Source organism: Palaemon carinicauda, chromosome 19 (assembly GCF_036898095.1).
Source record: "Palaemon carinicauda isolate YSFRI2023 chromosome 19, ASM3689809v2, whole genome shotgun sequence".
Lineage (NCBI taxonomy): Eukaryota > Metazoa > Arthropoda > Malacostraca > Decapoda > Palaemonidae > Palaemon > Palaemon carinicauda.
In genome coordinates, this window is record NC_090743.1 from 30,520,848 (window position 1) to 30,533,827 (window position 12,980).

At 46.4% G+C, this 12,980-nt stretch overlaps 1 protein-coding gene across 3 annotated transcripts in view; it reads left to right on the top strand.

Moving 5' to 3' along the window:
• LOC137658559 (serine-rich adhesin for platelets-like) overlaps positions 1-12,980 on the top strand; it is an 88,507-nt gene that overhangs the window by 14,454 nt on the left and 61,073 nt on the right. For 2 of the 3 annotated variants that reach the window (XM_068393445.1, XM_068393448.1), the window contains exon 2: positions 8,439-8,596. In XM_068393445.1, coding sequence (XP_068249546.1) covers positions 8,439-8,596 — 158 coding nt within the window. The remainder of the gene's footprint in view (positions 1-8,438; positions 8,597-12,980) is intronic. The other variant, XM_068393446.1, reaches the window with a different exon arrangement.

Sequence of the window (12,980 nt, forward strand, 5' to 3'; positions counted from 1 at the left end):
GAGTCTGATATGACACGAGAGAAGTTCTCGGCTTGGGAGTTCATGCCTCTGCCCAGATAGACTTCTCAATTCTCGTAGACTCTCCCTGGCGCCTAGCCAGGAGACGCTCCAAGTTGTTTACAGGTCAACTTCACAGCTGTTTTCGAGCCTTTGAAGTTTTGCTGTACAATTATGTCACGCATAACAAGGCTTTCAGGGATGGTAAACGGTACCGCCTCAGTCGCTAACCCCGTCTGTTGCCACACCTGCTCCTGTAGACCCTAAATGGGCTTTGCTGCAAGACATGCAGTCCAAGCTTGCGTCCTTGATAGAGGACTTTAATGCGGAGAAGGTTGCTACCGAACCTTCTGGCCAACAACCTTCCAACCGGTCGGTTGTGCGCCCTGTTGACGCTGAGGTAACCTACTCGCGTCTGCCAGTTGAGGTGGTTCCTCCACCGATGCGACCCAGTGTGGGTTGCCAGCCGCACGTTGACGTTAAGCGACGCTCGGAGGTGGTTGTTGACGTTCAGGACGTTCAACAACCAGCAGAGGTGACTTGTTTTGACGCAGTGCGTCAACCTCAGCAACCCGGTAGGGTGTTGACTGCACAACCCAGACGGTCTTGACAGTCTCGGGTTGACGCTGTGCTTCCTCGCGCACCCATGGTTGTTGACAGTTCACAGACTGTGCGGCAGTTCTCTGATATTGCGTCCGGCTCCGTCACGCATCCACCAGTGCGACCGGACTCAGCGAGCCAGACGTTGCCCACTCCGTTGCCGTTTCCTCATCAGTTTTCGGATGAGGAACCCTCTGATGAGGACGTTGCTGAACAACAAGACGATCAGCCCCCAGAATAGATCAAGCCCTGCTATCCATCCAGAAGATGCTGAAGAAGGAACGCTGCTCAGTCAGGCTGTGGATGAGTCTGGTAGGGATGCTGTCATCCGTGGAACAATTTGTGTCACTAGGAAGACTACACCTCCGTCCTCTTCAATACCATCTAGCTTTTCACTGGAAAAAGGACAAGACGCTAGAAGCGGTCTCGATCCCGGTTTCCGAAAAGATAAAGTCTTGTCTGACTTGGTGAAAGGACAATATCAACCTAAGAGAGGGTCTTCCCCTGGCTGTTCAGACTCCCAACCACGTTCTCTTCTCGGACGCATCGGACGTAGGCTAGGGTGCGACATTAGACGGTCGGGAATGCTCGGGAATATGGAACTCGAGTCAAAGGACAATGCATATCAACTGCAAGGAGCTACTGGCAGTACATCTGGCCTTGAAAAGCTTCAGGTCTCTCCTTCAAGGCAAAGTGGTGGAGGTGAACTAGGACAACACCACGGCTTTGGCGTACATCTCCAAGCAAGGAGGGACCTACTCTCTGACGTTGTACGAGATCGCAAGGGACCTCCTCACCTGGTCAAAAGGTCTAAACATATCACTAGTAACGAGGTTCATCCAAGGCAACTTGAATGTCATGGCAGATTGTCTCAGTCGGAAGGGACAAATAATTCCAACAGAATGGACCCTCCACAAGGATGTATGCAAGAGACTTTGGGCCACCTGGGGCCAGCCAACCATAGATCTCTTCGCAACCTCGATGACCAAGAGGCTCCCAATATTTTGCTCACCAATCCCGGACCCAGCAGCAGTTCATATAGATGCCTTTATCCTAGATTGGTCACATCTAGATCTATATGCATTCCCTCCGTTCAAGATTGTCAACAAGGTACTGCAGAAGTTCGCCTCTCACGAAGGGACAAGGTTGACGCTAGTTGCTCCCCTCTGGCCCGCGAGAGAATGGTTCACCGAGGTACTTCGATGGCTAGTAGACGTTCCCAGAACACTTCCCCTAAGGGTGGACCTTCTACGTCAGCCACACGTAAAGAAGGTACACCAAGGCCTCCACGCTCTTCGTCTGACTGCCTTCAGACTATCGAAAGACTCTCGAGAGCTAGAGGCTTTTCGAAGGAGGCAGCCAGAGCGATTGCTAGAGCAAGGAGAACATCCACCCTTAGAGTCTACCAATCGAAGTGGGAAATCTTCCGAAACTGGTGCAAGTCAGTATCCGTATCCTCGACCAGTACCTCTGTAACTCAAATAGCTGACTTCCTCTTATATCTGAGGAAAGAACGATCTCTTTCAGCTCCCACTATCAAGGGTTACAGAAGCATGTTGGCATCAGTCTTCCGTCACAGAGGCTTAGATCTTTCCAACAATAAAGATCTACAGGACCTCCTTAAGTCTTTTGAGACCACGAAGGAGCGTCGTTTGGTTACACCTGGTTGGAATTTAGACGTGGTACTAAGATTCCTTATGTCAGACAGGTTCGAGCTGCTACAATCAGCCTCCCTGAAAGATCTCACCTTAAAGGCTCTTTTCCTGGTATGCTTAGCCACAGCTAAAAGAGTCAGTGAGATTCATGCCTTCAGCAAGAACATCGGATTCTCATCTGAAACGGCTACATGTTCTCTACAACTTGGTTTTCTAGCCAAAAACGAGCTGCCTTCTCGACCTTGGCCAAAATCGTTCGATATTCCAAGCTTATCGAATATGGTTGGAAATGAACTAGAAAGAGTCTTATGCCCTGTAAGAGCTCTTAAGTTCTATTTAAAACGAACTAAACCTTTACGAGGCCCGTCTGAAGCTTTATGGTGTTCAGTTAAGAAACCATCTTTGCCTATGTCAAAGAATGCTTTATCCTATTTTATCAGACTGTTAATACGAGAAGCTCATTCCCATCTGAGTGAGGAAGACCAAGCTTTGCTGAAGGTAAGGACACACGAAGTTAGAGCTGTCGCTACTTCCGTGGCCTTTAAACAAGATAGATCTCTGCGAAGTATAATGGACGCAACCTATTGGAGAAGCAAGTCAGTGTTCGCGTCTTTTTATCTTAAGGATGTCCAGTCTCTTTACGAGGACTGCTACACTCTGGGACCATTCGTAGCAACAAGTGCAGTAGTGGGTGAGGGCTCAACCACTACAATTCCCTAATTCCATAACCTTTTAATCTTTCTCTTGAAATGTTGTTTTTGGGTTGTCCGGAAGGCTAAGAAGCCTTTCGCATCCTGGTTGATTTGGCGGGTGGTCAAAGTCATTTCTTGAGAGCGCCTAGATTAAGGGTTTTGATGAGGTCCTGTTGTATGGGTTGCAACCCTTGATACTTCAGATCCTAGGGGTCGCTCAGCATCCTAAGAGGATCGCGAGGCTCCGTAAGGAAGACGTACTTAAAAAGGCAGAGTAATTGTTCAAGTCGACTTCCTTACCAGGTACCTATTTATTTTGTTTTTGTTATTTTGATAACTTCTAAAATGAAATAAAAATTCTTAGCTCATAATGATGTAAACATATTTTGCTGGTCTCTACCCACCCCCCTGGGTGTGAATCAGCTATTATAATCACCGGCTAAGTTGAATATTGAAAAATTTTATTTTGATTATAAAAAAAATTTTTGAATATACTTACCCGGTGATTATAAATTAAAGGACCCTCCCTTCCTCCCCAATAGAGACGCAGTGGACCGAGGAGAAAATTGAGTTCTTCGTTTACAATGAGTACTGGGTATCTGGACGACAGATGGCGCTGTTGGGTACACCCCCTACCTGTGTAGCGATCGCTGGCGAATTTTTCCTTAGAGTTTTCTGTCGAGCAACAGAGTTGCAGCTATTATAATCACTGGGTAAGTATATTCAAAAATTTATTTTATAATCAAAATAACATTTTTATCACTTTCTTTCTTTTGGCGGGGAGAGAGTAGACGTTTCTCTCTCCTCCCAACAGTTTCGATTGGCTTTTGATCTTTTTTTTCTATTGTTTTTATATATATTCAAACATTTTTATACTGTTTTTAGATGTATATGAAAATTTTTTCTTTTCATTACTTTGTGAATGTTGTCGTTTTTTTATTGTTGGCATGTGTAGCATTCTTGGGAGTGGAGAAACCTCTTCGGTGTCTTTCCCTTTCATGTCAGGTCGGTCAATTGTAGGCTGGTGTCCTCCCCCACTTCTCCAAGTATAGCAACCTACTGCGAGTTCTTCGGAGGAAAGACCTCTTGCAAGCCTACTCATAGTTAGACTTCGCCTTGCTCCTCTGTGCTGACTGTGCTTTGGATTACTGCTCTCACGAATACTTCTCCAGTCCGTAGGTTCACACACACACACACACACACACACCCGACAGAAGAGGGCAAAGTCAGCTTTTCCTGTCAGCCTTCATCTTTTTCGCCTGGGCCTGCTTCAGTCCCGGGCAACTCCACAAAGTTCTGCAGGTAACATCTTTGGGGGAACCCAAAAACAAGCTTTACCTTCGTTTCTCAGTCAACACTTTATGTCAACCTTCGATTTGAGATAGATCTTGTTGAATGAAGCAGAGTATTGCCCGTAGGTTTGCCTCCAGGTGTTGGAACTTTCATTTGCGAGGGAGAGTCCCTCCACCAACTGCTGATCGGCAATCATTTTGCTCGCGGGTAGAATTGCTGACAGCAGCAGCAGATGTTGGTAGTCATTCCTGTCTGTGGTAGAGTCTTCCTTAAGCTGTTTTGGTCTCACTTTCGGCTTTTGGGGGATTCCTCTTGCAGAAATTAGATTCATCCATCCCCGCCCTTCATGCTGATGTTCATTCTTCGAGTATCCCCTCCAGGGGAAACCCAGAAATAAGCTTCAGCTTCGTTTTGTAAGTAATACTTTATGTCGACCTTCAATTTGAGATAGAGATCATTGAAGGGAAGCAGAGAGTGCTGCCCAGAGGTTTGCCTCCAGGTGTTAGAACTTTAACTTGCAAGGGAGAGTCCCTCCACTAACCGCTGTTCAGCAATCTTCCTGCTAAGGGGGGAATTTCCAACAGCAGCAGCAGATGTTTGTAGTCTTTCCCGTCCACAGGAGAGTCTTCCTTCACCTGTTTCAGTCTCCCCATCTCGTGATTCCTCTGGCAGGAATTGGATTCATCCATTCCTGTCCTTTGCGCTGACATTCGTTCTTCGGGGGAACCCAGAGAACGAGATTCGGCTTCTTTCGTAGGCTACACTCGATGTCAACCTTCGATTTGAGATAGAACTCATTGAAGGGAAGGAGAGTGCTGCCTGGGGGTTCGCCTCCTGATTGGAACTTTCCTTTCCAAGGGGAGTCCCTCCACCAGCCACTGTTTGGCAGTCTTCTTGCTTGTGGGGCAAATTGTAGATTCGTCTCTCCAGCTAGACTCGTCTCGGCCTTCAGCTTGCCTATTTGCAGCTCGTCGATCACTAGCTAACCATTTGCCGGTTACCGATCGTCAGCTCCCCGATCTCCAGCTTCCTAACGATTGCACCGATCGATGTTCGACAACTCGTTGTTCACTGTCTCGCCATACGACAGCTCACCGTTCATCAGCTTGATGTTCACTTGCTTGTCGCCCGCCATTTGCTTGCTTGCTTGCTGTTCGCTGGCTCGTGATCGTCACTAAGCCTGTTCATAATCGTCACATCTCTTGTGAACTACGAAGAACCCTTATTCATGTAGCCAGGTTTCTTCATCGAATCCGGCACGTTCGCTGACGTTCATCCCTCATGAACGTACGTTCTTCACGTACACTTCGTTCCTACTACAGAATGGCTGACGTGCCATGTGCCTCGAGGACCAGGTTGCTGCTGCTTTTGCTACCTCTTCCCTTGTTTCGTGTATGGTATAGAACTACCCTGCGAGTCGACTTTGCATGGATAGGAACAGCGCTAGTTAAGCAGTCTCCGGTAGCAAATAGGATCTCGGACGCAGTTGTGGTGGCAGATTCCTTGAATCTGTTCCTCCCCCTGCATTGGGAGACATAACTCCATGGGGTTATGGCCCCCCTCATTCTTTAATTTTTAGAGGATTGAATTAAGTGCTGTCTAACGCGACAGCTACAGCAACTTAGTTGCTAGAATTCTGGTCAACCCTGAGGTGGGTGACCTACTAGAACACCAGAGGTTGTCAGCATCTTGTGTTTTTTCATTTTTTTTTTTTTTTTTAACCGCTCCTCACATATCTTGGCTCTTTCTGCTTCGCTTTCACTTTCACTTGCTGTAGGCCTTTTAAAAATATCTCCCTTTCAAAATGTTGTTGAAAAGAGCTGAAGCACAACCACTAGACAATTTATTAGGGTGTGTGTGTTTTCAACGAAATCAGAAACATCCTGCCACTTACCCAACTCCCTCGAAGAATGAAGCTCCTTCGGTTCCACCTCCTTGCTACAGAGCTCTTGCAACATCTCCTTATGTTGCTTAATCTGGAGCTCGATCAACTCCTCCATTGTGAGCTTTTCTTGATGCTCCTCAACAAAGTCGTTGACATCCACCTTATCTACCACCAGTCTCATGGACTTTCCGAGAGACACAATCTCTTCCAACACAATGGGTTTTGGGTCAGGCTGCAGCGCATCGAACCCTTCAAAATCCCTTTCAGCTATAGAATCTGGCCACAATTTTTTCTATGTTGAATTTAGGGGTACTTCGTGTTACACCTTGCAATGCGTCATCAATCATTTTTAAACAATGCACAATATTGATCCAAAATTCACGAAGGGTGAGATTGGTGTTATCTGTGACATCAAAGCATTTTTTGAACAAATGCATTGCACTTCCTCTAGCATCTTCTATATTTACTGCCGAACTATATGGCATACTAACCGCTATTGAAATAATAGCATTAAAAGATCAGGGTAATTTTACCATTCTTAGCAATTCCAGTAAGTGTCCAACAAGCGTTAGAAGTTTTTAATTCCAATAATCCTTTGGTTTTAAAAATTTTAGAGTGGCTTTTAATTATTGGCATGAAAGGTATAATAGTTCGATTTTGCTGGGTTACAACACACGTAGATGTGTCTGGAAATGGGAAGGTGGATTCGCTTGCAAAGAGTGCTGTAGCCGAGCTGCTACTAAGAAGGTATCCCATTCCCAGTAATGATTTTTTACCTAAAATTAAGAATTTTATTCATAATAATTGGCAACAGCATTATGATAGTTTACTTTAAAATAAAATGAGAGAAATTAGTAATATTATATACCCTTGGAGGTATAATGGGATGCCCCAAAAGTTGGAGACTACTCTTTTTCGTCTCCGCGTCGATCACACTCGGATGAAACATGAGTTTCTGCTGGCTGGCCAACATTAACCATATTGCGACGACTGTTTGGTACCCTTGACAGAGGCATTTGTCAACTGAATGCCCCACATACAGTTGTGAGAGAAAAAGATATCTGTTTGTGGCTCGAGGTGAGGATGGCATGTTCATCTTTGCCAAGATTTTTGGACATGATGTGTCCTACCATGCTAGTGGTAATTTTAGCTTTATTTCAGAAGCAGGTCTTCTGAAAGATTTTTTACTTTTAAAGTGACATCTTTGCTTTTATGGTTTTAATTGAACATTCTTTTATTTTTTTATTTACAATAAACAATATTGGCTTCAAGGACCTTAGATGTCAGGATGCTAGAAAACCTCAAATCAATCAATCGATCGTAGCCCATGCCTTTGAATTTGCTTGCCACATCACTTGAAGCTTTTCTTTCAAGATCTTGTGACTCTTGAAAGCAGGTGGGTTTTTGGAGTGGTACAATAGCAGTGGCTTGATCATGCAGTCACCGCTGGCATTAACACACAAGGCTAGAGTCAATCTATCTTTCAGGCGTTTATGCCCTGGCAGGTTCATCTCTTCAGCCGTGATGATTGATCTCTGTAGCAAGTTGAAGCCTTGTTGGGCAGATGTAACCTTCTGCAGCAACAAGTGTGGCAAAATATGCAACGTACTCCTCCACGGCTTTCACATTGTAGCTCAAAGCTTCCTCATGCCTCACAACTTTTTAAAGTTATCAAACCATCCACGACTAACTTTGAACGTCTCCACTGGCATTGAAATCTCCCCACTCTCAGGTGCTTCCATTTGTTTCAAATCTTCTTTCTCGTAATGGCGGGCCAACTCATTCACATAGACACAACTCGTGGTTTTCAATAATTTTATGCTTCACCATTATCGTCAACATGCGCTTTTTCTTATCACTGCCAGTGTTTTTACTTTGTTGCTTTGGACCCATCACTAATTAAGAAAATTGTCTACAAATATACGTTGAATTCACGCAAATAATGTAAACAACACGGGTGTCTCGGAGATGTGTGCAGCAGTTGGAGGTCATGCGAAATGAACGAGTGATGCAGGCCTCAAGAGCAGCTCGCAAGTTCTCGGCCACCTTGCGTCACCATCTTTAAGCGTCCTGCTTGCAATCAAAAGTGATGAGAATACACAGGTGTGTGTGTGAGAGGGGTGGCCGGTTACCCTGGCTACTCCTCCTACCCCTTCTCCTTGCTATAAAGTTTTATGGTTAGTTTCAGCTTCGCTAAAAGGATAATCCCTATTAAATAATTAAAGGTTTGTGCGTTAGGAAAAATAAAATTGCTTACAAATTTGTAATTTTTTATGCTAATTTTATAGATTGTACTGTTTAATTTAATGAAACAAGGCTTTTCATCTTTTACAGGAAATTGAAAGTCAACTTGAAAGACCCGGTGTAAGTTATGAGGCACGTGTAAGTGCCGTTCTTTCTGGTTGGGAGCGCCTGGCCGGCTTTGTTCATGGAGATGTCAGCCAGATGCAACCCCTGGCCACCTACTTGTACCGGTAAAGTTCTTGCATGTATTTTTTATCTATTTACTTCTTACATGTATTTTTTTTTATCTATTTACTTATTGTGAGACTCTACAGAAGATAAAACAACGTATATCCTATGAGGAAAAGGTCATGCATGTATAGTATTTCTCAGCAGCACAAACCCATTTCTGCACATTACCATATACCCACTTTAAGTGTTATTACTACTACTACTACTACTACTACAAGCTAGGCTATAACCCTAGTTGGAAAAGCAAGATGCTATAACCCCAAGGGCTCCAACAGAGAAAAATAGCTCAGTGAGGAAAGGAAACAAGGAAATAAATAAACTGTTAGAGAAGAATAAACAATCAAAATAGAATTTGTTCCGTAACTGGAATACAAAGCACGCTATTTAATAGGGTTATTACTTTCGGCGTAGCTGAAATGATGGGCCATTAATTTTCAACAAGGTTTAACTACTCACACCGCTAGTTAGCTGGGGGTAGGGAGGGTAGCTTGCTACCGTGTCCCCCTCACACACCTGTGATTGAGCTCACTTTGCTTTCGGCTCGGATGGTGAACGGACGTTGCTGTTCTTCATCCTTGCCGACAATTGGCATCCATTAATGCTTTTTGTTTTGTATTTTTTTCTTAGACTGTGTGTGTTAAGTTGACTTCTGCGACCATGCGCACCTGCCCTGAACTCTCCGACCACCTCTGTGGAACATTCATGTTAGCGGTCGAGACTGATCCTAATGCCCTTTGTCCTTTTTGCAGAGGTCAGCGGTTTGATAGTGTCAACAAGTGTAGGGGGGATCTTCCTCCCAGTGGGAGAGGTTTTCGCGACGGCGGAAGAAGAAGTCCATATTTCTTCTTCGAAGGTTGCTTCGAAGGGAGAAAAACCCAAGGCCTCTTTTTCCGTCGCCCAAACCTCCTCCGAAGCTCCAATTTATTTCGACCAGCCCCGGGTCTTTAGAGATGAGGATGCTTCCCCTAGGGAAGCAGCACCACCACCTCTCCCCCCGGGGGAGGCTTTGTCACTAACCTCCGTGTTTCAGATTTGGTCCTCCTTGGCTCTCATGGGTTCGCCCTCCAAGGAGGCATTGCTGGATTTCATCTGCATGGGTGCTTCTGTCAAGCAATTGTCGTCACCGTCAGAGGTAGATCCCCTGACACTTGTTGACGTTGTGTCAGAGGTGTCTCATGCGACATCACCCATCTCTTCTGCCACTCCAAACTCTACTGTAGCTGCTGACCATCCTCCGACGGGGAAACTAAGTTCTTCATCGGTCTCTCCTGCTAGTGTTTCTCTCCCTCGGGGGAGTTCACTTATAGAGACTCCTCTTCGGAGAACTGCTGACGGTCAGCTCGCTGATCCAACGGCCCCCAGAGGGCGCATCAGTCGGAGGGCTCACCTTCCCCTTTGCCTTAGAGGCCTTCCTTTACCTGCGGTGAGGAGGCGCCTCTTTGGTTCAACGTCTTCAATGCAGTCCCCCGCAGAGGAGCCTTTAGACCAATCATCCATCACTGCACCGCCACCAGTCTTGTGACTTCGGTCCTGGACCTCTCTGCAGATCATTCGCGATCTCCTTCGGAGGATGGTCATCCTTTTAGAGGACACGTCGACCATCCATCCAACAGACCTGCCAACCTTCCATCGCCATTCTTGGATGAGCCCAATAAAGCTCCACCAAAGTGCGCTATTGCGCGCCATCACTCTTGCCCTGCGCACCATGAGCCATGACCAGCGCTCACCAGCAGCTCGTCAGTCACCATCGCTTCGGCGCACCACGCATCCTGCTCGCCCTTACAAAGGGCAGCAACCTCACGCGCTTGCGCGTCAACATGCGCTTATGCGCCATCAGGATCTTCAGCGCTCTCCTGTGCGGCATGCGCACACGTGGCCAAAATCACCTGCGCTAACACGCTCAGGGTCGCCTACGCGCCAGCACACCACAGCGCACTTGCGGTCTCCTGTGCGCCAACGATCTCCTGTGCGCCAGCGCTCTCCTGCACCTATGCACCCTGCGCCCACGTGCCCACGATCTCCTGCGCGCCAAACTTCTCCTACGCGCCAGTGCTCCCCACATCACCTGTGCATCTGCGCTCTCCTGTGCGCCATCTTGCGCGCCAGCCAAAACCTGCGCCCCATCACTCTTCTGCGCGCAAGTTTGTAGGTGAGGCAACAACCTTGTTGCGCTCACCTGCGCGTCAAGTTTTACCTGTGCGCCAGCGCTCACAAGTCCATGTGCGCTCACCTGCTCGCCATTTTTCTCCTGCGCTCACACACAGAGATGCGCACGTGCGCCCTCTCACTCCTACAGATGCGCTCCAACACTCCCGCGTGCCCTTCATGATTCTCCTGCGCACGCAAATATTCTCCTGCGCGAGCGCGCTCTTTTTTCCTACGGACGCGCGCCAACACTTCCGCGTGCCCGAGCACTCATGATTCTCCTGCACGCGCCAACAGTCTCCCGCGCGCGAGCACTATTATTCTCCCCTGCGCGAGTGCCATTATTCTCCCTTGCGCGAGTGCCATTATTCTCCCTCGCGGGAGCGCCATTATTCTCCCTTGCGCGAGTGCCATTATTCTCCCTTGCGCGAGTGCCATTATTCTCCCTCGCGGGAGCGCCATTATTCTCGCCCACGTTCTCCCTCCCTCGCGCAAGCGCCGCCCACGTTCTCCCTCCCTCGCGCGAGCGCCGCCCACGTTCTCCCACGTTCTCCCTCCCTCGCGCTCTAACAGGCACGTCATCCAGCAAGGTCGCCATCACCTCATTCCCCTCCCCGCAAGCGCATACCACCGCACATTGTGGGAGAAGGGAAACATGCAGAGGGGTTCAGAATCCCTAAGCTGCATTCTAAGGGAACCCACCTATTCCAGTGACTCCTCCCAGGGAACCTTTGGTCCCTTCCCCTTCAGGGGGTATTTCTGACAGTGCGTCTGTCAACCAGCAGGCCTGGTTTAATGCCTTGATCAGAGCCGTAACCCAGGCTTTCAAGCCTATCCTGTCTGATCTAGGGTATGGAACCATGGCTTCCTCTACCCCTTTGAAGAGGAAGAGAGGAGTTTCTGATGCGGTCACTTCCCCGAGGGCGAAACTGACTCCACTCAGACCATCAAGGCAAGTCCCTCCTGTTCCTCAGACTAACTCTCCATCCCTTTCGGACGAAGATCTCTCGTCACCTAGGGAACCACGCGAAGAGAGACTTTCCCCCATTGATGTTTCGATTATGGGAATAGTAACGTATCGGAAGGAAGTCGCTTGATTTGCCTCTTGCCTTCCGCCAGAAATATGACGTCATCAGACTTTTTTTCTTAAATTTTCGGTAAGTTGTACTAATCTCATAACTAATGATACAGACCACTAAAACACTTGATTTCGTTACTCGGTGTATCGATGATGGGAATGCTGTAATAAGTTTTCTCGGTAACACAATGAAAGGAAATCATTCGGTTTGCCAGCGCGCTTCCGCCAGATACATAAGATCACAAGACACGTGACGTAAACTCTACGAAGAATGACTTGCAAAATATGTAAATTCATTTTTTTTTTTGTAAGAAATGAAAAGAAAATACTAACTTACCAAGAAAAAGTATTTCATTTTTATATTGTGAAAGGAAATATATTATTTTCAAGAAAATATTTGTCCTATTAGTATACTTTCTGTAGATAAACATCGATCTACTTTCAGAGATTAAATAAAACTAGCGTTAAGTCAAATTTACGCTGCGTAGTACTCATGACAACTGATACAGACCCACAAAATACGTTGTATCGTTACTTAATATTTCGATAATGGGAATACTAATATTAATCGTTAGCCTATTGAAAGGAAATCACTATATTGCCCGGTCGCTTTCCGCCGGTGATGTGACGTCACCAGACATATGATATGAACTCGACAGTTATTAAAACTTTTCTTAATATATTTTTAACTGAAAATAGATACTGAATATTAACAATAAAAGAAAATAATAATTTACCAAGATAAATCAGTTTATTTTTATACAAGAAATAGATTATTTTCAAGGAATTATTCGTCCTATTACCAATAGTCTTGTAACATCATCACCCTGAAAAAACCGTCGTAAAGTCGAATCATAATAAGTCGCATAGGTCGTAAGTCGAGCATTACCTGTAAGGAGTTTGAGGCTGTACTGCAAGAGAACAGCCGCAGCCCATCCTCGTGTGCCGGCACTATTTGTCAGCACAAGAAGGACCAAGAGGAGGGTCACCAAGAACACCATCTCAGCATGGATTCGCAGGGTCATTGACCTTGCACTGAATCCAGACCCTCCTCGTTCACGTTGCCCCAGAGCACATAATGTCGGGCATAGCTACGTCCCTGGCCTTCAAAAGAAATTATTCAGTGACGCAGGTTCTTCAAACTGGGGTGTGGAAACATC